Source organism: Neolamprologus brichardi, chromosome 18 (assembly GCF_056152115.1).
Source record: "Neolamprologus brichardi isolate AB-2024 chromosome 18, ASM5615211v1, whole genome shotgun sequence".
Lineage (NCBI taxonomy): Eukaryota > Metazoa > Chordata > Actinopteri > Cichliformes > Cichlidae > Neolamprologus > Neolamprologus brichardi.
The window spans coordinates 12,053,427-12,078,874 of record NC_142121.1 but is presented as its reverse complement, the minus strand read 5'-3'; the positions used below and the strand labels follow the sequence as shown (position 1 = coordinate 12,078,874).

Sequence of the window (25,448 nt, the reverse complement as noted above, 5' to 3'; positions counted from 1 at the left end):
GCTCAATTTCCGATTAAACAGACTTCTTTCACGGATTACAAACCTATTCATGTAATGCTTTCCTGGAGATGTGGAACTAAATTAACAGTTCTTATAGATGCCCCAGCTTACTTACCTAAACCTGTGTCCATATGAGGGCAATGTTGAAAGAAACTGTTATGACACCCCCTGATGTATTTTTAGTACCGTATACTGCTGTCCGAATGGTGGGAAAAAGGCAGCGGAAGACACATTGGTTTATCCGGGGCTCATTCTACAAAAAGGTAATGACCCAAAACATTAGAGAAAAGAACTAGATGGTAGTCTTTAAATGATGGAAGACCAGACTTAAAAGTCATTGATCTGGTTTGAGATGAAGTGGACAGAAGCAAAAACAAAGCAGCAAACACTGGGACACCTGTAGGAACTGGAAGATAACACATTTATCATTGTGCAAACTGTTCTGTTAAACTTGCATAACCTTTCACTTTTTGGTGACCTAAACTTTATTTCAATTTTGTAAAATCTGGATGTTTTTAAATCTTTGATTTATTGGCAATAATATCTCTCAATAATATCTCCACAACCTTATGCACAGATTTAAGCAACAGTATGAAACGATTACATGGAAGACTATTGAGTACTAGTATTCAGATGTTCTGTTAAATATTTAAATATGTTTTCTTGTTTTATTTAGTGGCACAGAAGATTGGCAGAGTAGACCTTTTGATTTGCAGTTGGGTAGCTTAACGGAAAATGGTTGTTTTAGGTGCTTTTCCAACTTCATCTACACTCTGAACTAAAGGTGGGGATCTCTCTGTCTTTTACTGCACAAATTAAACACATATTTATTTAATCATTCACCAAACTTTGTGAAGATTCAGCATTAAAATGCTAGCGTACCAGTGCAAGCAAGTTTGACTTAAACTGAACATTAACAAAGGAAAATTTCATTTAGCATGGGGGTAAACTCTGCGAGTAGGTCGCACTAGCAAAATACCACGGCGATGTATCAAGATGAATTGAAGCCAGTTGTTTACAGCTCGACAAGTCAAGTTGGACTTTTCTGCAATTTAAAACACCTGCGTTTACTTTCTGAATGTGCACTCTGAATGCAGCTTGGAATAATTGTAGTAGTATTTCCCATGAAAGTGGGAATAAACAACATGAAAACTGAGTGGGGTGATAATAGCATATGTCAGAAGCTTTGAATAATCCATTTTAATTTGTCACAAATTAAGACAGACTGCAGTCAAGCTGATTTGTACAAATGTCAATCAGCCTCAAAAGAGGCAAGCTGAGGGTGAACAATGGAGACAAGAATGCCATTGTGGACCATTAGCCCTGGGTGTGAACAAAGAGATATTTTAGAAAAGCCTACAAGAGACAGAGAAATATGAAAAATATGAAAACCTAAGGATCCTTCAAGGACATACAGGAGACAGGAAAGTTAGACTTATAGTAAATAAGGTTTTATTGAAATCAAAAAATGAGCAAAGCGTCTTTCTTTTATACTTTTGTCCTTTTATCTCTTTACCAAATTAAGACATAGGTTACTTTCTGGATAAGTTCATATAAAAATATGTTTGACAGTATCAAAGGTAAAGCAGTTTCTATACAAAATGACAGATTTCTCCCACAATATGAAGAGTGACTGACAGTGTGTGCTTTATACATATTTTTGTGACCCACCTAGCACTGTGACGGTGGCGCGGGCGGTGCGGACTGGCATGGTGAAGATGGAGCAGGTGTACTCTCCCTCGTCAGACAGCTGCACCTCCGAGATGGTGATGGAAAGCTCGGTGGATGTCGAGCGATACAGCTGGATGCGGTTGTCTCTCAGCGCTGAGGAAGAGAATATCAATTATTAGAAATGTACTTTATGAAGTGTTTGAGGAGATTCAGCTTGTATTAGCTGTGTTTGTTTAATTTATCAGTTATTTTTGCCTTTAAACTTTAGTTAGAGAGCTAAATAGTGTTTTTTTCAATGACTGCTATATATGGGTTTCTTGTTTTAATGAAATAAAAGGGAAAGAAATAAAAAAAAGGAAGAAGACAGAAGAGAGGGGCGCATGATCAAACACAGCAGAGAAAAGGAAAGAGGCAAGAATGGAAAGGAAAAAGGATGCGATAAAAGAAATTATGAAAAAAGGAGGGAGGTGACAGAGGTATGGGAAGAAAGAATACTGTCACAGACAGTTAAAAAAAAATAAAGTGAAGCAGGGAGGATGGTGATAGAGAGGAGGGTGTGCAAGAGGTGAGACAGTAGGGAGAAAGACTGAAAGAACGAGAAAATGGGAGTTAGAAGGAGGGGAATGAGTTAGAAAGGAAGGTACATAGGGAGAGAAGAGAAATGAATAGTTAAGAAGGTAATGGTGAAGATGAAGGAAAGAAAAGGCTGATAAATGTTTGTAAGGAGTATATGAGGGGGAACAGCAAATGCACAAGTTCGAAAAAAGTACGAAAAGAAACAATAATGAAAGGGGTGGTGGAGCTGAAGTGAGGAAAAACAGGAGGTGGGAAGAGAGAAAGAACGTGCGCTAAGGAGGATGAGCAAGGAGGGGAAGAGCAGAGTGAGAAGCAAAGAGGAAAGCAAGAAAGATGATCCGCAGAATTTAAATCATGGGAAAGAGAAAGGTAAAATGAGAAGAAGGAGGAGGGAGGGGGAGAGGTGTTTAGAGAAAGAAAAAATGATGTAAGGCGGAGAGGAGAAGGACGAGTGATGAAGATGAGGTGCGAGAGGAGTAAAAAATAGAGATGCAAGTGCAAACGAGGCAAAGGAAGACAAAGAGCAAAGAGAGAATGGAAAGGAGACGCAAATTGAGAATGAGAGACGAGGAAAAGTGCAAGAGGGAAAAAAAAGCTGAAAAATAAAACAGAGGAAGCATAAATAGCGAGGAGAGTTAGAGAGAGACCAGGAAGAACAGAAGGGAGAGGAAAGGGAATGGGGGGGGATAAAGAGGAGGGAGGCGAGAAGGGGGAATAAGAGAGACATAAATGGCTTTGTCATCAATGAGAAATCCAGCCATGAAAGAGGGAGAGAGCGCAAGCGACCGAGATAGATGATGATGATGAAATGCTACGAAATAACCGCTCGTTTCCGTGATAGCATTGACCTCTGCAGTGTTTGTGCGCTGTGATTGCTGCCGGTCTCCCTGCCTTGCTATCTGTCTGTCTATCTAGATGTATATCTGTCTATCTCTCTGTCTCAAGAAAAACTTTTCAGCTTTGTTCTCTGTGCAGAGCTGGCTCTCTGCAAATAATGGTTAAACGCAAAACAATCAGGCTATGATAAAGCAGACACCTGGAAAAAGCCATCATGCTTAAGTACAGTGAATAGTCAGATTTGTTTTCACATTCAACACATTCAAAGTTGTTGCTTTTTTAGCAAGTTCTTCTTTGTGTTTTCTCCCAGTTTCAAACTAGGACAGCTATATTAGTTTAACTACAATAAAATGGAAAGTCAGTGCAGACAGAATAATTATAAGAGAGGAGGAGAGCGAGACAAGGATCTCAATCCTTAGAAGGATCCATCCATTCTTCCAACCATCATATACTGCTTCTACGAGTCCTAGCTGTGAGGGCCTCAGTCTACCCTCTTCCCAGTCACCTCCTTCAGCTCTTCTGGTGAGATACTGTGCTATCTAAGCTATTCTATCCATTTGTCCTGGTTAGACATGCCCAAAACATCCCACTTTGAAGTCAACTGGTGGTTGAAGTGGTTTGGGAATGAATGACTGAGATTTTGGTCACTAACCACAGCTAGTTGCCTTAGATGAAGATGGAAATGTAAATCAGCTCAGCTTTCACGCTCAGCTGTTTCGTCATCGCGAAAGACCAACCCAGCACCACTATGTCTACCAGTACCACACGCCCTCCTTCGCTCTCTTGTGAATGAGAGATACTACTCCACTTGGGCAGCAACTCAATTCCAACACAAAGTCGGAGCTGAGAACCAGACTAGGAGGTTGTTACGGCCCTAGCTGGGCCTCCTGAAACTGCCCTTCTGTGGGTGTGGTGTTTTCTCTTGCTCCGCCTCTTGCTCTCTTGCTCCACCTCTCTGTCTCTCTTTTGCTCTTCTCTCTCCCCAGGACACAGCGTCTGCTCATTGGCCTCATTTACCACCTGGGCCCAGTTAGGGCTGGGCTATATCATACCATTCACGGTAATACCGGTGTAATTTTGGGCAACGATAGGAAAATGAAATATCGCGATAGAATATGGGTAAAACGCGCATGCGCAGTGCCTATGTTTACATACGCACATGGCGGCAACGCAGAATGAGAAGAGCGAAAGTGGACTGTAAAATGAAACGGATGAACCAGAATTGGTTTGTAAAAATGCTGCAACCTCAGTGGTGTGGAACTGGTTTGGCTTTCGTCCATCAGATACACAACAAAGCACTATTTTTGGTAGAGCATTCCAGCAGCCGTCATTATTACCGTGTTGTTTGGAAAATACGGCATCAACCCTTTGATTTTTCTGAAAATTGACAGTGCCCCTTATAATCCAATGTGCCTTATGTATGAATTCTGGTTGTGTTTACTGACCTCGAAACGATTTTATGTCGTACGCAGCACTCGAAAATCTGTCAAATGTTTTAGTACGACTTTGCTAAGCTACGAACCCGCACCGCTTGATGGATTGTCGGAGCATTACGGCTATATTAGGCAGGCGCCACACAGAGTGATACGTACTGTGCTTTAACATAAAATTACCGTATTGTGTGTGTATAACCTCTTTTTAAGTTTTGTGGATATTATACATGGTTATGCTGAGGATATGTCGGCCAATTTCCACTGGAAATGCCTTTTGGTTAAACTGTCAGCGAGGAATTTGCACTGTTACATTTTTATATAAGTTTAATGCACATAAAAAAACAGCTGCTTGTTTAAGTGAAAATACACTGATGGGGTTTTTTGCACTAATAAAGTTGTGGAGTTGTAAAGTATTTTGTCTAGTGTCAATTATATTGTCAGTTATATCGTTATCGCAAATTTTCAAATGTATATCGTAATAAATATTTTTGGTCATATCGCCCTGCTCTAGGCCCAGTTAGCAATCACCTCTCTGAGGTCATATAAGCTGGGGATGAACTGGACTTGAGAGGGTGGTTTTTCTCTGGTGTTCCCACATTGTGTGTCGAAGGCGATCCTATAGTGTGGAGTTGTGGAAGCAGTGTAGCTGCTTCACGTGAGTAGTGTGGCTGTTGTGTTCTTTGTTGTTGCGACCTTTTTCTTTCTCTAGTGTTATTAGTAAAACGGCGTTGCCGGCTCTTTATGTTAAGTTTATCTATAATAAAAACTATTTTATTTACTAAACACCTCTGTCTGTTTTCCTTTCATTCTGTTCTGGACCAATTTGTTACCAGTCCCCACACACACCCCTAGACCTTCATTGTGGGGACGTAACAATGTGGGGGCTCGTCCGGGATATGAATGGAAGGAACAGCAATTGAGTATTCGTGAGTTGTTTGCCAGTGGCTTGTTTGGTTGTATTGTATCTGCTGCGCTCTCTCTCCGGTTAGCACAGGGGAGTGTCTAGCTGAGCGTCAGCTCCTCCTTCAGGCACTCATTTTTTTATTTTGCCTTTTTTATTTTTGGAGTAATCCCGGGTGGGGATTAGTTCCCTGTTGGGGGTAGGCTTGTCGGTGCTTTGTGCACTTGATGCTTAGCCTTTAAAGTTGCCTCGAGCCTGGTACACTCCAGAAGCTAACTAGGCTACGATTTTAGTAGGTAGGTCTGGGGAGAGGGTCGGTGGTATTTTTATTTATTGGTTAACCTGTGGCCACACATATTTCCCACCTGTTTTTGATTTGCGTGTTGGAGGTGGTTCTTCTTTGTTGTTATTGTTAGCCTCAGGTAGTTTTTTGTTGTGGTTTTGAATGGCTACCTTTTATATTGCCGTGTTTAAGACAAACCTTTCGCTTGTCCAGCTGGATGCCTGTAGGAAGAGGGATTTGCATGAGGTGGCAGCATTTTATGGCATTTGTGTCTCCACAGCTCTGCGTAAGGCTGAGCTGAAAGCTGCTCTTGTGTCTGGATTGGTGGAGAAAGGGATCGTGGCCTTGCCAGTGTCTGCCAGTCCACCTGAGCATGGTGTAGCGTCTCAGCCTGTTCCGCAGGTGCTACTTCATGCTCAGCCGGAAACTGCCCTGTAGGAAGTCATTTGATGAGGGTAACAAGCACCTTGAGGCAACAGTTGTTGTGATTTGGTGCTACATGAATAAAATGGAATTGAACAGAACCACATCATCTGCAAAAGCAGAGATGACATTCTGAGACCAAGGCAGCTGACACCCTCCACAGCTGCATCTATAAATTCTGGTCATGAAAAAAATTATGAATAGAATCAGTGACAATGGGCTGCCCTGGCTGATTCCAAGATCCAGCAATAGAAAGAGTAGTGGATCTGATCTTTCACATGAAAAGCCATTCAATAAAATACAAAATTGGACAGCAGAGGTTCAACAGCCTCAAATGGGTGTCGAGAGAGATATCTACTTGTTATCATAGTAAAGATGTAAGTGTGCCTAATTAGTATTTTCTCTTGATTTTCTCTACCCATAACATGAATTTTTAAATCTCATTTTGAGACAAACTTTTTAAGCAGTGTTTACTATTACTGCTAATTATGTGCAGGTTTTTAATATTCTAGAGACCATTAAAATTCATGTTACTGCACCCTCCCCACTCATTTATAAAGCGTAGTCAAAATAACTGACCATATAATCACCCTGCTCTCTGACCAAGATGTTTGCTAAGAGTCAAGGCTTGCTTTGGAGGGACCTCCTGGCAGGTCACACCGACTGCCTGCAGAAGAACTTTTCTTGGCTGATTCAGGTCAAAAATTCAAGTTAACTAGCTTTAGCTTAAGCTATTATAATTTTATAAAGTGTTTTAATTGCTTCAGATTATTCACCTATAACTCAAAAAAATATATATATTTGAGCTGTCATGGAAGAGTCATGGAAGGATCCAAAAACAGAGTTTACCCACTCTGCTAAAATGTGTTCTTAGAGAAAGAATAATTGAATTTAAATGGTCAAGCTAAAGTTCAAAATGAAAAACTTGTGGACAGGAGGTAGGTACATGTACAGCTTATTTACACATCTGTCTGGCTCTTTGGTCGACCACCTTATTTTAAAAAATATAGTTCTCCTCTCCTCAAACACTAGCCCAAGTAGAATACTTTTGTCACTATAACTTGTTCACAAAAGAGCAAAGGTATTGAAAGTCACAAAATCTAGGAAGAAAACAGCTAACTTGGCAACACTGTTAACCTCTTCCTGTTGATCTTGCACCTCTAACAAATCACACTTATCAGTGATTTCAGTGTATTAGGTGAAACCCTGTGTTTCAGGGGGTAAGAAGCTATTTTATCTTGGAAATCTTGAAGGGAGAGCATTAGGTAGGTCAGTCCAAACATGTGTGTCAAGTTTCATATTGTCTTGCCTCTGTTTTCTTTTCTTATTGTTTATTTGGCGTTCTCGGTATTGAGCCACATCTGTGGCTGCTTGTCTCATCACCCTTTTGTCATTCTTTCTGTCTCACTATTGTCACCCTTTCTCTTCATCTCTCCATCTGTCTATTCTCCCATCTTTGTCTTGCACACTCCCACAAACATGCACACACGCACACACAGACACACACACACACACACCTTTGTTTCTCTTGGCATTTTTTTCCCGTTATTTCATCCAACACTACTTTATCTTCATGCCTTATCACTAAGCAAGGTCACTACATTTGTCTTCATGAGCTACCCTCTCTCTGTGGGTGTGTGTGTAGGTGTGTGTGAGGCATACGGTCACTCACTCTCGCACACACAGACACACACAAACACTTATCCATGCCCCCTGGACCTTGTGCTCAACTATCAGTCTCCTTAATTCTCTTCCCCTCATCTCTACTCATCCCCCCACCCCCACATCTTGTTCTTCGTCTTTCTCTCTTACATCTCACCCATTTCTAATCATTCCAGGCTCTTACTCTCTCTCTCTCTCTTTTTTGGGGGGTTATTTCTTCTTTCATTATAAACGATGTATATTTCTGGCCAGTACAGGTGTGATGGATTTTCGAAAACGATATGATATCTAGTTACGGGGACGTATCGATCCAGAAGCACCTGAAAATTGGACATGTGCTGTGCCTTGGTGATGTGGGCAACATAAATAGTCTGTCAATAGGTCACACACTGATGTTTGGGTTTTGTTCCTTCGCTTAAGGGATATAATGAATTTCTTAGTTTTGAGATAAACTGGATTGGCGCAAACGTTATATATGAGTGTAGCTGCTTTATGGTAGAGGAATATAGCTCAGAAGTGAAGGCCTGCTCATTTACTCACAGAACTTGTTAGGTGGCTGACATTTGGAACACATCCAAAGCTTGGACAGACATGAACCTCTGAACATCTAAGATTAGACTCCACAACTTTAAACACACAAAGACCTTTTTCAAACTTTCTGAACCAAAGGAAGGCAGTGCTCTAGTCTCCTCTGCTGAATCCGAATGTTTAGAAAGCAGAATACCCAAAACTCTGCACTATTTACAAAGATTAAGATGTTAACGTTCTCAGTGGTATGGATATATGACAGAAACATAGCCTGGCATTAGCAGCCTGTCAGGAGGCCAAAAGGGCAAAAAAATATACACTGCATATCAATGATGGACGTAGCCTCTCGGTCTGAAAAATGAAGCTAATTTAGAAGCGCCTCAAACCTACATTCTGATAAATGGTCAGAAGGCGGCAAATCCACTGCCTGCAGAAAATGCTTAAAAATCTATTTTAAAAAAGGCCATCACTTGATTTAGGGCCACAGTAAAAGCTTCCCTTATCAGTTTATGAAGTCAATCATTAGCCTTATTGAAAACAACACCAGCTTCATTTTAAAAACATATTGTTCAATTTGAAGTAAAACAGATGATAAAACAGTGTTTGATTTAGGAAGAAGCTTCTTTGTGATGGGCAAGCCACTACCATGTTAGGGTCCTCGGTTTCTCACTCACTCGTTGTGTCAGGATTTTAAAAATGCAAAAGAGGGACAGTCAAGCTAAGGCTTCAAAACAGGGTTTCATAAACCAATAGGTCCTGGAAGCAATGTCCATCTTTCTATATAGTCTATTGTAAAATAAAATAATCAACAAGTCCAGCTGGTACTTCTTTTGTGCATCTTTGGCTTCAGTTTCCACCAAATGAATAAAGTATTCCCTTTATTATCTATGTCTCCCAGGAGCGTGCAGTCTTCAAGCTTAACATTTTGCTGCATGCACCAGTATTAGGAAGCTAAAGTTAAAGATGCATTTTTAGAAGTGACGGAATATACAGCTGTTGATTTCCCTTTTAATTCTGGTTGAATTCAGAGACTGTTGCGCAGTATTTTGTTCCAATTTGTAACAAAGGCTCCTTTTGAATTTGTTACAGTTGCTTTTTGTGCCTCTGACTGGGTTCTTCAGCATAGCAGCTTCAGCTGCAGCTCACAGGTTTCACAGCACAGAGAGCCATCTGCTAACCAGACAATAACCATGAATTCTCAGTAATAAAGCTGAAATAATTAAGTGTTTCAGAAGGAGAACATGCTACCATGTAGAAGTCTGTTCTTGTCAGCCTCTTTTCCATTCCTGAGTAGAATCATTTAACATTTTTGTATTAAAATCTCATATTGAAAACATGACAGCACGTAACATTTATGATTAATACACAGTATATTCTGATCCTGTGCAGATGCACTTTACTTGTTTAACACTGCATACTGTGTCACTTTTTGTTCTGCGCTCCATCAGGGATTTCACCTTTCATTCTAAAGCTTCACAAATCTCAGGGAGGAAACACAATATGATAAACAGGAACAAAAATCAATAACCAAAGTGCATAATTAAATCTTAATTCTGTATCAGTTACTAACAGCTACAGACAATTACATGCATTCACAAAGGGATTTCATGCTTTAGCCACACTTTGTCCAGAGGTGCAATGGAAACACACACACATAGGCACTAAAGAGTAAGAAATTTCCACATTAATCACAGTACAGGACTCACACCAAGTATTATTACAGTAGAACTACCGCCATATCTAATAAAAGCACTTCAGTGATTAAAATCTAGCAAGCAAGTATCATATTATCTGCTTTTTAGTTGCAACTATATTGTTGTTTTAGTTTTTCTACTGCAAACTCCATAAACAGTTTACTACCGGAAAGTATAATTTGTGTCCTTGCCAAGGTGTCACTGTGAACAACGGTGACACAATATCAGCTCTGTCCCAATTACCATGCTCCTTGCACCATACAGTTATAGTGATGCTCTTGAATGAAACGGCGGCCTGAGGGGATTTATCACTAAATCGCTTGCAGTAATAGTGACTCATCAACAATGTTTAAAGCCTAAATGCAATTAATAGCAATCAATTCTAGATTATTCACTTGAATTTAAAAATTTCTGTCTGTTTGATTCTTTAGTCAAAGAAAAGAAAGGCTGCATACTGTAAAAGTATGTTGTTCTACTTTTTCCTTACATGTGTCTGTAGCATTCGTGATATTTGACTGTATTCACAAGGAAATGCACATTACTGTATAAAACTTCCTCACAATTTATTACTGAATAGCTATAGACAGGATCAAGAAACCCTTGTGCTACCAGCCTAAACAAGTGTAAGTGGTTTCTAAATGGTATCGGGTGGATAGATTTAGCCTTTGTGCGCTCTTACATACCAAGTACAAGATGTGTTTATCAGTGTACACATATTTTTTACATCCGTGCTGATGGTGTCTTTTCATCTTGTGTGTGTGTTTGTAGTTCTTTGGCCAGACGTTGGTTCTTGTCTGCCGCTCAAACTCGAGAGTTGATACTCCCCAAAGGTCTAACTGTTGATCTGGTCACAGTAGCTATTTTCGCCTACTCATCTTCCTCCTGCACCTCCTCCTCTTCCTCCTCCCTCAATCTTCCTCATGCTCTTTCAACTTCAAACATTCAGGTGGGGTGGGCTGGCAGTGGGGTTTCTCTCGCAACACATACCGAGTGCAAATCCATGTATTTTTTTTTTTTCATCTGCCTCTTTATGCCTTTCCAGCCAAGTTTCCACTATGCTGAGAACTCTTTCAAATTCAAATTTGCTTTATTGGCACAACAGGAGAGAAACCCGTGTTGTTGGAAAAAAAGTACATAAGTTACAGACTAATATTTTTTTCATATATAGTTTTTATATGTCTGCGTCTGTCTTCCACCCGGCTTCTCCGTGTCCATATCCTCCTCTGCGGTTCAAACCGAATCAGCATTTCACCCCTCCCTTCTGCGTCTGTCACAATTGTTCTTGTCATCAATCCATTCTTTCTCCAACCCTGCCTTGTTCTTCTCTTTCCACTTCTCCTGTCCACCCCCCATCTTCCTCTCCATCACTCTCTCATTTTCCCACTTTGTTTTACATTTCAGGCATTTAGCTCACACTCTCATCCAAAGAGACAGCCTCCATTCTTTCTTTTCTCTCTGTCTTTCTCCCACACGTCTCACCCATCCTACCATCTGTTTCTGAATATTCTTTCCAGCTCCCTAATTATCCATCCTAACAACAGCTGATCTGGGTTCAGTGACCACGGGCTTCCCTTGATCATGCCGTCCCCACTGATCTGAGAGCGTCAATTGATCCTGGATCAGTGCGCCAACTACGAAACACTTGATAAATGCACACCCCTGTCTGTTTTATCTACTTTGCCATCCTTCCCACTGCCTTTTGCTGCCTCTAAATGCACTTGTCCTTCTCACCCTACTTTCAGATTTCAAAAATAGTAATTTAGAGGCAGCGGCGTGAATGTATGCAAAATCAATGGAAAGAAGCAAGCTGAGGCAGATGAACTAAACTTTGCCCAAGGTGGTGCAAACTGAAGCAAGGAGGCATTAGTTCCAGTTGAAACTTGAGAGAGAAATGTTCCCAACGGTGTAGCGGCTTCAAGCAACATGCCAACGAAATCCTCCCATGTAGTTTTTACAGTAGTGAAAAATGTCCACTGGGGATTTCTTGCAAATAACACTGACCGATGACACATCCTAAGACTCTAGCGAATCCATGGCTTCAGCTGGCAGCCCGGCCCAAAAGGATTAAAAAGGAAGCAACATCAGAATGAAGTATAACAATAAAGCACAGAATATTTTCTCAACTTTCCTCACCTTTATAGAAAAAAGAAGTCAAGACGATCATTATCATATCACTGTCAGCCTGCTGCTTTTGAATGTCTGCATGCTATCATTAACTTGCTCAATTTTCTATGTCAAAAGATCAGATTCATGCAAAGTAAAGTGAGATTATTTTCCCCTGATGTCCATTTATGTCCATTTATGTCCCACAGTGTTTTGACTGGACCGCTAGTTGATACAATTCTTTTTCTTTTTATCTTCTTTTTATAAGGGTGAGAATTCCTCACGTGGTTCGTTATTACTAAGGAAAAGGTTTTGGATACAGGCTTTTTTTGCATGCCTTAAAAACATCAATACCATAGATTTACCCTTGATGAGGTTTCCTGGGAAGTGAAGTTGCTGCATATGTGACTTCACCTTGAATTTTTCCTGGTTGCACCTTGTGTCAAAGTCTATGGGGAAACCAACTGTAATGCTCACGTGTTCTCTGACCTCAGTAAACTCTTTCCTGCAGGGATTAAGGTTTCATTTGCTATATTCACAACCAACTACAACAACAATGCACCATGTTAATTTGTAAATAATGGTCCCAAACTAATGTCTCACTGATGTATTTGAATCTGCAGCCTGTAAAGAGACAACTTTTCACCACTGGACAAACCTGTTACAAGTTTTGTCCAAAGATGAACAATGCTACAGTCACACTAGGGAAAACAGAGTTTGTAGATCATGAAACAACTAAAATTACTACAAATGTGCACACTGAACTTGCAGTCTCATTGATTTTGAAAAGTGTTGCTTCAAAAATGGGTGACCAGGTCAGCGACAACTTGCAGTCTGTTGACGTCCTCAAAGTCACTTTGGTGCATTAAGTGATAAAATGGCAACAAGATGGAGTCTGTCAGTCTGCTGTAAGTATTTTATCAATCTGCATTTGAATGTGGAAAAGTTGGCAATTACATCAAATCTGTTATAATGGCGATTAATCTGCAAGAATCAGAACTCTGTTGTCATCTAAATTCAGAAAAATGTATATTCGAAGACGAAATTCTGAAATTCCTGCACAAATAATAACGTCAATACTGCAGAAACGCAATCTAACTGCAAAATACTGAACTGCTCAGCAGCCTTGCCGTTACAAAAGACTATAACCAGAATAAAGTCAGCTGGCAACCACTACAAGAGAAGTTGTGCTGATTGGTGCAGACTCAGATTGACTGCAACATCTTGGCAATGTGTCTGCATTCATAAATTAGTTTGCAGTTATTTGCAAAACCTCTGCAATCTGTCTGAGAGCGATGACCACGGCTGTTTGGATACAGGCTGCTCGACCTGTGCAATCACCTTGTGATTAAAAGTTGTTGCCTAGAGACAGATGATGCTGCACGCTCAACCTCTGGGCAACCAGGCAGTCACCACAGCTACTTGCAAGAAAATTTCAATATAATTACCAGACAGCCAACACTTTTTCCCAGTTATAAGGTTCCATTTTTACTCTGGTATGACTAAGACAATGACTTCAGAGTGATTTTGAGAATGACAAGAACATAATATAAAACAATTTTTATATGAGGTTTTAGAGGCATTATTTCTTTTACTTTGGGCAAAGCAAAGTCTGAAGTGATCGTCTTTTTTCTACGCTACAATAACCAGCTGCTGGCTTCATTTTTAGTATTCTAGTGTAGATCCTCTAATCATCAAATAAGTGAGAACCCTATTTCCCCAAATGCCAAACAATTCCTTAAAGGGAGGCTCTGCTCTTTTATAGTGAAGGTAGGCATTAAACTGTAGAAGAACAAAAGGAAAAACACACTTGCGCTAATGATGTGTTGGTGAAATATTACATTATAAAGATGAGATGTTCACAGTCACAACTCTCAGTTTCAGCTTTTTATTTATAATTCTATGAATCAGGGTTCAGCGCAAGCTGAGGAAGGTCATAAGTGGCAAAATGTTACTTTATTGATTTAAAAATAAGGGAGAAAAAAATAATCCAAGGAAAAGAAAAGATAAAAATTAAACAAATACAGTAGCAGCATATGTATGCCTGCACTGCTTTATGTGTAATTTATTCAATTTAATTTTATTTCTGAGGGTGAGTGGCAAAAGGCCAATTTTCGAATCACACAGTGGATTTCTTCATATATTTACTTCATTAACCTGAAAAATATGACTGTATATTTGACTTTGAATTCCCTGTGTGCCTTTCTCTTTCTTCTCCTCGTGCTTATCTGCCAGTATAGCTGATTATTTTAAGGACACGCGGAAAAATAAGAGTTCAAATAATACAGAGAGAAACTGTATAAAAAGCCATCTTTCAAGTGCTGGATTTCAAAAGCATCTCCTGCAGTCTTTCGGTCCTGTGATGGTTGTTGTTAATACATTCTCGAGAGAGCCTTCCAAGACACCAGGAAAACTCTGACTGATGTGATGTGGATCAATAGTTTTTCAGAAAATGTCAAAAAAACATCTCATGCGCTGCATTTGGAGTACCGCCTCGCGCTGTGTTGTGAGCACTCATTGTCAGTTTGTCTCCATCTGTGAGAGGCTGAGTGGGGAGCTCATGCAATCAATTTCAATAATTCTGTGCTCGTTTCACTTAAGATTGCTTAACACTGTAAACTTTAAAAGTGCTTAGTGTGCCTTTATAATGAAATGATGTACAAGTTACAGTCATTTTCACCACAGTTAAAGTCTTCCTACTACACACCCTCCCGAAAGGCACAAGCCCTTCCTGTCCACCATTGTTTGTAAATCACCAGAGAGCCATTACCTTGTTAAATTGCACCGAGGCAGATGATAGCTGTCTGATGTCTGCTCATATGCTTTTATGGAAAGGAAGGAAGGAAGCCACATCACAAATAAATAAATTTATAGATGGACTGAGAGCGTATACACAACTTTCTGGTAAGGAAATGTGCCTACAAAATCTTAAACTGAGTATTTATGCTGCAGGCCTCTTTTTATTATTCTACGCTGTAAAGCATATGAGGGCTAACTACGCTGCAAACATGGTGCCGTAAAGCTGAATGGAATAAAGACATCTTAAAATATCATAGGCATTCTCTCTATTTTAAAAATAGAGCAAATAGTAAGTGTGCGATGCGGTGGAGACGCGGCTGGAAAGACCTGACCTAGTTCCACATACGTGTTAGGCTACGCAGTTTTAACACTTTTGTCAATCATACAACACAGTTTAGTATGACTCAGCTGTTTTTTCCCCTTACAGAGTTTATTTTTTAATCGCAACCAACCAAACAAACAAACTATCCCTATTAATCCTTCTTTCATAGGCTGAAGGTTAATCATTGGGTAGCACGTAAATATAAAGTGTCTAATTTGTTCTGTTGTCATATAATCCTTTCAAGATGGAGGGAACCAATCTTCATATTTTTGGAGACGTCACGCAATATGCATTTCAGAGTTTGGGCTTAATGTTTGAAATCGTTCTGAGATGCTATTTAATTTTACTTCTGTGGGGATGTACAGCTCAGCTCTGTCCTACTGCTATTTAGTCTGTTAAGACATTTCTGAAGCACAATGTGTATAACACTGTTTTTTTGTTACAAGAGAAAGTCATTGGCAAATGTAGAAATGCATTAAGATCATTTCACATTTTAAGCTTGTGCTTAATATAACTGTCTAGCTAGTTAAATGCTAATTGGCGCATAACATAATTGAATTTCTCTCATAAAAGTACAACTTATGGTGAAACAAAGTGGAAAAGTGCCTCAAGTGAAATGTAGAAGCAGCACGTTCCCGTTTCAATTTTTCTCTGCTTCACAGTATAGACAGTGAAAATTGTTGCTTTTGGACTGCAGTTTAAATAAAGCAATGAATAAAAAGATGTTTATGTGATTAAATCCGTGTCATGATAATTCAGTGAAATCCCACAAGAACTGAACAAAAGGAAATAAATTAAAAGTCAATCTAAAAAGAAAAAGTGAATGGCAAGATGAGCTCAAAGGCAGAGCGTTCAATCACATTATGCAAGAGTGATGTTTGATTACGCTCTTGCCTGCTTTTAATAATGGGGGTTTCTTCATGTGGGCACTTTCTTCTGTTTCGCTGGATCATTTCTGCAGTTTCAGTTCCAACACTGATTGATACAGCACTACATTCCCACTGGACTATGGAGGTCAATGGATCAGCAGTGCAACAAGTTATAATGCTTAATGCCTTTTCCTTCAAGCAACTTCTTCCATAGCTTGGAACTGGATATCATATCACATTTTATTTTGTTAGCAGTAGGGATGCACCGATACCGATACTGGTATCGGGTATCGGGGCCGATACTGTAAAATGTGTGTGTACTCATACTCGTAAAAGTTAACCGATACCATGAACCGATACTAACTTATTTCATTAGTCAGAGGATGGCTGGTCATTTCTGTTGTAGTTTTTTAGATTGGTCACTAGGGGGGCATCCCGCGCTAAACAGGCACAGGGTTAGGCGAGTGAGACTGGCGGCTCCAGATAAAAAAGAGAAACTGGAGCCTGCTGTAGCTAGGCTAAACAAAATGTCAGCAATGTGGACTGGAACAGCCAACTTTAACTCAGGTTTTGGAAAAGCGATGAAAAATGTCAAGAGAAAATCCACGGGCAGTGTGTGTGTGTGTGTGTGTGGTAGAAGTATTGGTTTTTGTACTCAGTATCGGCAAGTACTCAGATCCAAGTATCGGTATCGTATCGGTTTGAAAAAATTGGTATCTTTTCCGGAAAAGGGAAAGGAAAAGAAAAAAAAAAAAAAAAGAAAAAAAGAAAAAATTGGTATCGTTGCATCCCTAGTTAGCAGTAATGTCAGGGTCATTCTAACCTAAGACAAATAAGGAAGAAGAGTCTGTTCTTATATTATGACTGCTAGTTACAAAACTTTGGGGGAAATGCAAAATAAATTTGACTCCTTTATATTGCATTTCCTGTCTATTAAACTGTCTATCCTATTGCATTGGGGCAACTAAGACACAGACTTGTCACACCTGCTCCTGTTAGGTGTTTGCATCAGAAGTAAAACTGGAAGAAAAAAAATTAACCAAAACCACAAAACTGAGCCGACAAACCGGAGAAAGTCACCGCAGGAGAGAAGTCTGTATCAGGGGAAAACAAGGAGGCAATATTATAATCAAACTCTCACTCTTGTATAATTTTATTGAAAGTTCTGCCTCTGAGCTCATTTTTATTCACTTTAAAATTATTTATTTTTTTCTGAATTTGGGGGAATTTTGCTCATTTACCGCAACATTTATTTAATCCCAAGGATGTCACAGTGTACTGTGGGAAAACAATGCCAGGTCCCCCAGAGGTTAGGGTTTCACAATAAAGTATGAAAAATTATTATCAGGATGCTCACAGGTTTGTCTCTTTCCTGACAGAATACACAAGTCACTCAGCCTCATCTTGCCTTCCGGTGGTCTTACTAACTATACTGTAGCAAGCTCACCCCACAGCTGGGAGTTCAGACAACCAAACAACTATGTCGAGCACACTAAAACAAAGTTTCACTACTATTTTTTTTTTAAACTTAGTGACTCTATCTAACGCTACTGTAAGAAATGACTGAGAGACCTTTCACAGATGTACTGAAACAATTCCAAGGGTTGTTTTTGATAAAATAACAAACTGAAAGTTCTCTTAACTCCCTCATGTCCATCATTTGGTCTCAGTATCTCTGCCCCCCTCCTTTCCCCTGGCTTGTCTCCTGACAGTTCAGCATTAATGTATGAACCCATCTGTTTTCATGCCTTCCTAGCTGGCTAATCGCTTCTATTAGCAGCAAAAGGTCTTTTTATTCCCACTCATCCATCCATCCATTCACTTCCACATGTTCCCTCCAGGGTGTATGTGAGTCCTTAAAAGGGTCTTAAAATAAATGATCTCAAATTAAGGCCTTAAATGTATCAAAATATCCTGTGTTGGCTACAGTTATCAGATCATTTATTTATGCCACGCAGTGACAGGCTCCTTTGCACTAAATGTGCACGCTTGGATTAATGCAGGACAGGATTAGCTGTAAAAAGCATTTTTTTTTTTGTAATTGTATCTGCTTTAATAAACACAACTGGGCTTTATGTCCCTCAACAATTAATTTCTTGTTTTGCTTCATCTTTATCTGGTCTGTTATAGCTGCAGAACTCTCATTAGCTCTGCTCCACTGGAACCAGACTGGTTTCCTCAGTTTTGTTCTTTTACTCTATTTTTTAACGTGTTCTCTTTCAATTCACTTCCATGAAGCTTTAAAAAGGATTTGTATTTCTTTTTTTTTAAATGTGCCCCCTTTCTCTGTTCCCTTCTCTGTGTCACTGCCTCTCTGTATCACCTCTCATCTGTGAAAGCAGGGTGAAATTTAACTGATATCAATGGTTTTGGCTAAGTGATTAATGATAAAAGTCAGCTTGAGCTTTCAATCTACCATGGAGAATTGGATTGAATTGATGTGACCCTGTGATAATGCCAGCAACGTCAACATTTCATATATCACAGCATGGGCTTAGATGTTTCATTTTTCATATTACGTGTGAATAAAAATGTATTTAGAAATTGAATTCAAGGTCTCTTCCCAAGTTACTTTCCCTGTATCATTTTTACAAACCCAATTCTGCTCTCTCTATAGTGTCACGTCTACCACTCTGTCCTCATACCCTCCGTTCATTTTTGCATCACATCTCTCTTTATCTCCTCCCCTCCTGTTCTTCTCCTTACTTTAATGATGGTAAAACTGTCATGTATGCATCAACGGCAGGGTTTTCATTTTAATAGGGATACCTGTTTAAAGAAAAACAAGCATCTGTCATTCCATCTTTGATTATTCCTTTTTCTCCTTTGCCATCTCGGATTTTGTCACAGAACAGTTTCGTCAGTTCCACAGTCTGCTGTGTGGTGGCCATCTCTGTAAGGAGTTGTCACTCATCATTTGCTTCGTCCTTTCTTGTGCGTCTTCTTTTATCACTCACCATGCTGTTCGTTCATCCCTCACTCCCTCCCGCTACAAAGCCTGCTGCATGCTGTGCTATGTTGAAACATGATGGTGAGAAGTTCTGATTCCTTTCATTCCCCGTTCTCGTCTCCTTTTCTTTTCTCCCCCTATGATTTTTTTTTTCAATCGTATCTCTAATTTTTTCCGCTTTTTTATTCCTGTTTTGATTTGCCCTTCTTTTTTCTCCTCACTCTCATCCATCTATGTCTTGCTGTCTCAGTTCTGAAGTGCACTGCCTGCGCTTTGCTGTCTGGGCCAACCGCGGAGATGACTTGCTGCCTCATTTCTATCTATCATGTCCAAACTGGACAACTGAGGAATTTTTAGTCACTCTTTTCCCGCTCTCATACTGCACTTTTTTTAGAGCCAAGCATCCTTTCATTTAACCTTTTTAATCGGACTTTGACTTTTTTTCTTTCTTGGCTCGACAATTACAGTGAACTACCAAGACAATTTGGGGGGGGATGGTAATGTGTGGAGGGCGTTAACTGAAAGAGGAAGAACATTTTCACAAATTACTGTTATAACTAAACACTGAAAGCTTTTGACACTTTTTTTGAAATATATATGGTGCTGTACAAAAGTGTTGAGCAAGGCTTTCTTGTCATTTTGGAGGAATGGGACTAGGAATGAGTGTAATCAGAGGGCAGCTCAGGTCAGTGGCTGTCAAGGAGTCGTTGATAAGGAAGAGAAGCAGGGAGAAAATGCTGCGGTATGCTCAGTTACACAAAAACTGGCCTGAAAATGATTTCTATTATTCTATTATTCAGTGATGAATCCCAATTTGAAATTTCTGGTTTGAATCATACTATGGAAGGGGGCAGATGCTCAGTGTTTTTATTTTCAACTATATTACATCACTGTTTCACTTAAATCTCATAAGCTTTGTTTCCAGCTGTTTCCAGTAAAAGCTTTACTGCTACCTGCTTAAAACTAATGACAGAAAACGGCAGGTGATAATACATAAAACAGTGCAAGCATTTATCCTAAGCATACTAAAATGGCATTATAAGAAATTCAAATGACTAGACTTAGGAGGTGAAATCATACATTTCAACAACTACCGAAAAAAAAAAGAAAAAGTCTCCTCTCATTTTAATTCTTGCAATCTGTCCTTCAAGGCCATTTCCTTGTGCATCTTGGACATGCTTTTCTGCTTTTCAATGCTTCCATCACTGTAATAGCATCTTCTTAAAGTCAAAATGCTCTCTCATCTTCTTTCTCTTTCCTCTTAGACAACCGTTGTCTTCTGTTTACTATCCAGTCTCCCTTCAGCCTCGTCATTATCGTCATTATCTGTAATCTTACTCTGTTAATACCTCCGTAGCTTTATCTTTTTATATCTTTACTGTAAAAAAGACAAGAACCTGACGTTACCTTCCTTCTTCCCCCATCTGCTTCACTTTAAAGAAAAGACATGGTCGAAGATTTCTCAACTCCCGTCACACCTTCCACCCCTCCAGCACCACCATTCACCCAGATCTGGTTCTTAACTCGGCTTTTTAACCCACTACAATGGGTTGCTTCAGCCTTTCCACCACCACCTCCTTCTCCAATACTCGTCTCAATTCCCTCCCAAGTAGGGGTTCGATCTGTAAGTGTTGTATCATTGCAGAGAAGAGCCTCACTTTCTGTCTTCAATCTCTACACTGTGGTTGAAGCTCCGTCTGGAGTAAAGACTCGCTGCTCTCTCAATTTGCCCTTCCCCACCTCTGTTCCCCATTCTCTCGCGCCTCTCTCTGTTTTCCAAATTGTTTGTTTCAAAAAGTCTGGCCCTTTGCAGTGAAAACGTCTCAGCCTGTAGCCATCTATACTCTCGCAATTCTCAACTCCATCTCTCAATTACTTGACTTCCACTGTTAAGCGTGTATTACTGCATATGGGAGGCTTTCTATCTCTCTCGTCTGGCTCGTTTGTAATTCCCCAACTATCCTATCACTCCTTCCTTCCATCTGTACCGCTCTCTCCTTTTTTCACTCCCAAGTGCCAAGCCTGCTCTGTGATGCTGGACTACAGAAAATGGACAAACTACAAGAAAGTTTCCGAGAATTTTTTTTTTTAAATGTATTTGTCTTTAACCACCACTTTGGCAATATTTTTTGTCATAATGTCAAATAAAGAAAAAGCAAATTTTTTTTTCTCACAATCATAGCTTATTAATGTCGCTCAAACTAACTGCTGGGCATGCTCCTTTTCACTCCTCATGATGTTTTGAGCCATGGGTTTGAGCCAGCACAATCAACAGGCATGAAACTCCATATTTAATGTCAGTCCTTATTTACAGTGTCATTTTTAACCCCACCAGCAGCACCTCTTTCTTTTTCCCTTTTCAAATGCGAGGTCTGTTGTGTGATTTATTTTTTTTTTTTGACCAATGTATCATTGAGTGGGAAGTCTCTCTTTTCAAAATGTCAATAAAAGCCAGCCTGGCACAAAAGCTAGTTCGCCCATCAAGTTACACAAAATGGGTTATTAAAAAACTGTGACAGATTTTCTTAAAAACAGTTTGAATTCTTCGCTAAGATGCACTTTAGCCCCCCAGAAGTTTGTTTATGTCGTCAGTTTTCATTTGTTGCACTTACTGAGCGCTTTTGGCACCGTGCAATATTACAACAATATGTTGCTTGCCATCTCGGTCTCCTAATGTCGTTGAGGCTTTTCTTCTCTCGAACAAAGCACTTGACCCTGTTTATATGAAGTAATTATGGTGCCTCATTCAACACAACATTGCAGCAGGAGACATCTTTATTGCACACCCATCCTCCAAAAATTCCATTCAAGCAGAATTAATATTCTTCAGAAAATATATTGAAAGCATATACCTTTAAAAAAATCAAAATAGCCTCTATTTACATCTAGTTATGATACTTCATGCATCCTTGATACATGAGATAGTGTGCAATATGCAAATGCATCCGAGACATATTCAAGAGGGAGTGAAATCCTATTGTTTAATTCACTTTCAGGGGTCATTTTAGTGAAGCATTTTTAGCAAGCTGCTGAAAAATCATAAGTGCAGCCATCTGTCCAAGGCATATCCATAATTTTAACGCCTTCCAATTGTTACTATAGCTGGGGTGTTTTTTTTTACACATGCTAGGTTGTGACTTTGCCTGCAGTTGTCTTTTCTCAAATGTACAGCAGCCAGTCAGTTTCACAGGCATCCTCACTCTCTCTCCATCCGTTTGCTTTAGGTGAGGGAGCTGCCTGAGTAGAGCGAGCCGGAGGCAGGACACATGACGCCCACTCATTTGCTGTGAATTCACCAGAGAATTAACTGCTATTCTCACATGAGCACAATCAGACATCACATTGTACTACAGAGTGGGAAGGTTAAAGACCGTTTAATGTCTGTTCTCATGTACATCTCTGATGGGTAATACAAAGAAAAGTGCAAACCTGAACTTCTTGACATCACTCTGTGTTAGGAAGCACCATTAAAGTAGCCTTTACATGGGTTCCCTTGCAATAACACACATCACAGCTAAAGTGAAAATAGCCATTGTTTTTCCAAGTTTTTTGATCCTTTAACAGTTCAGGGGCTTAATGATCTGTGTGTGCGTGCGTGTGCGTGAGACAACTTGTGTATGTGTGTCTTCGTCTTTAAGCATTTACTTTGCTTGAGGGACAGAATGAGTAGCGCGAGGAAAAGCTGGAGCCACGATGACTATTCAAGCTCGAAACTAGTAATCTAAGCCTTGGAGCAACGTGGCGGATGATACTACTTCACCATTTATATCCTTATAGTTCACAAATACAATTCATTTGTGACACTAGCAGTTTGTGAGCAGTTGTTAGCTGTTAATTCTATTTGCTTGTCTGCTATAGCGACAATCAGAAAGTGCACAAATTCTTCTTTTTTCCTTTTCTCAATTATACCTACTTGTGACACAAGCAGGGGAGCACTGAGCTTTTAAAACCCATCCATTCATTTTCTTATCTCCTTATCCAGGTTTGGATAAGAAGCTAAGGATCCTCCTGTGGGGAGCTGGAGCCTATCCCAGCTGTCATTGGGTGAAAGGCAGGGTACAGCCGGGACATGAGCTTTAAAATGCTTCACCAAACTGTGACTTTTGTTTTAGGTTTGTGGTCTCACACTAAAACAAAATTTATGTCACAGCTGTGTAAGCCCTGTGCATTCCACCAGTCCTATTCCCCATAACAAATCATGAAATAGGAATGGACTGGGGTGAGAACCGGCCTCAAATAGTGTCCTGGATGCCTTGCAGGAGTGGTTAATACAAGAAACAAGAAAAAGAATATATATATATATATATATAGATAGATAGATAGATATATACATATATATATATATACATATATGTTTTATCTAAGGTGTTTTTTCATCTGACCCAGAAATCTGACTTAATCTCAGTTTTACAGCCTTCTTTCTAACAATGATATTAAAAAATGGAAAACTGATACAGGATGTTGAAAGTTCACGTTGTTTTGTTTTTTTCAGATTGTATCTAGACAGGGAAAATTTTATGTGTTTTTTGTTTTTTTTTATATGTTATTATGCAATGGGTCTTTACTGGGCCAACATAGATATATATATATGTGGCTGATGTACTAACATCAATTTGACCCCCATGACCCCCAAATAGTGTCCACTGGGGTAAGTCCAGGTGTCCAACATATGTTATAATCACAATATATTATTGCCAACCCCGTATCACAGCAAAACGTGTAATAGACATGCCGGTCCACCGTGTCCATTCCACACTTTGCTTCTTCTAAGTGTGAAATGGACACGCATGTAGAAGTTGCAGTAAGCTGGAGTACCAGCAGAGGGAGATGTTTTATTTTAAGCCAACAAGAATACAAGCGTTTAAACAGACATTTTTAGCACATTTACATGTATATACATATTAACCACCTAGCTTAATGATTTCTGGTGATTAAGGACCCTGAACCCTACTTCATACCTTCCTTGGTCACTAGCGACTTTTTGGCTTTAAATATATTATCTCCCCTTGCTGTTACGGCAACTTCTGCATGCCAAACGGCGTGTCTATTGCACGCTTTGCCATGATTTCAGGTTTGAATTGCACAAAAAGCTATGGATAAATTAATAGGTTGTTTAGTACTTTTTACATACTAATTTTCTCTAAATAACCATCAGTACAAAAAATCTGCTGCCTAATGGGAGGAAAAAGAAAAAACGCTAAATGTCTTTTGGCTTCGACAGCTGGACAGGGGATGTTAACAGCCCTCAGCCTGAAAGTCATCTGTCAGGAAAAGCTGGCTAAAGCTAACACGGTGCAAGCTAAAGAGGCACTTAGAAACTAAACATCCTTCTGAGAGAACCTTGGCTTTTTTTAAAAAGAGCACTGGATCTAAACCAGAGGCAGCAAGACTTTTATATGAAAGTATCTGAAATTCAGGTGTCAGGCAGAGTCCAGATGCTGCAAGTGAGGTGGCAAAAATCAAACCAAATAAGAACTGGTGACTATTTTGTGTCACATTTTGAGGATTAAGGTGCGCACTGAAATGTTGGTCTGCCCTTTGGTGTGACTTGAGCACAAGTGGTTTGAAAAGCACTGATCCAAAACACATTTGGCAAAGTAAATTAGCAGAATTTGTACATATTCTGTAATTAGCTCCTAATGATACTCTGCTAGTTTCTCCATCCCTGACTTCCTCTCACCTCTCTTCTCTCCAAAGTACAGGGTCTGCTGTGCAGTGTTGGACCACTGCAGTGAGGAATTGTCGCTCTCTGCCACCCGGCAGGTCAATGTCACCGTACCCCCCACGGGCACCGTCTCATCGGAGGTCATTGGCTGCAAGGGGTCGTCTTCTAGGTAACAGGAGAGAGGGAAGAAAAAAATCACGAGACTGAGTGATAGAAATGCATCGCAAGTCAGTGAGATGCAGTGCTCATATGAAAACACAGGCAAAAATAGTAGCACACACAAACACACAAATCAGATAAACCCACAAAGTGCATTACCCGCCTCGATCTCACTCTTTCTCTCTATCTCCCCCCGCCCATCTCTTTCTCTGCTTGTCAGATTATCTATATATCTCTATCTGTCTTTCTGAAAGCTCAGACACAATACGCACACACACCGACACACAGACAAGCTGTCAGAGGGGCAAAAAAGTAGACAAATGGCTATCTACTTGTATGTCTGCGAGGCCAGTGTAAGAGCAATGAGTCAGTTGCAGCCCTGGCATCCAGGGACCATGCGACCTGAGGGACCAGCAAAGATGAAGCGACTACAGCAGACAGTGGCTCTCGACGGGTCAAAGCAACAACAAGAGCACTGTCTCATACCTCTAATGGCATTCTAACTCTCCTTTGTCAATATCTGTGTCAGTTTTTAACTCCATGCATATGCATCGGCTGGTCCAGAGGAAGCTC

General features: G+C 39.9%; 1 protein-coding gene across 3 annotated transcripts in view; it reads right to left on the bottom strand.

Moving 5' to 3' along the window:
* Nucleotides 1-25,448, bottom strand: part of cadm3 (cell adhesion molecule 3) — a 103,300-nt gene that overhangs the window by 40,679 nt on the left and 37,173 nt on the right. For all 3 annotated transcript variants that reach the window (XM_087832605.1, XM_087832606.1, XM_087832604.1), the window contains exons 3-4: nt 24,732-24,881; nt 1,672-1,824 (exon numbers count right to left, since the gene is read on the bottom strand). In XM_087832605.1, coding sequence (XP_087688731.1) covers nt 1,672-1,824; nt 24,732-24,881 — 303 coding nt within the window. The remainder of the gene's footprint in view (nt 1-1,671; nt 1,825-24,731; nt 24,882-25,448) is intronic.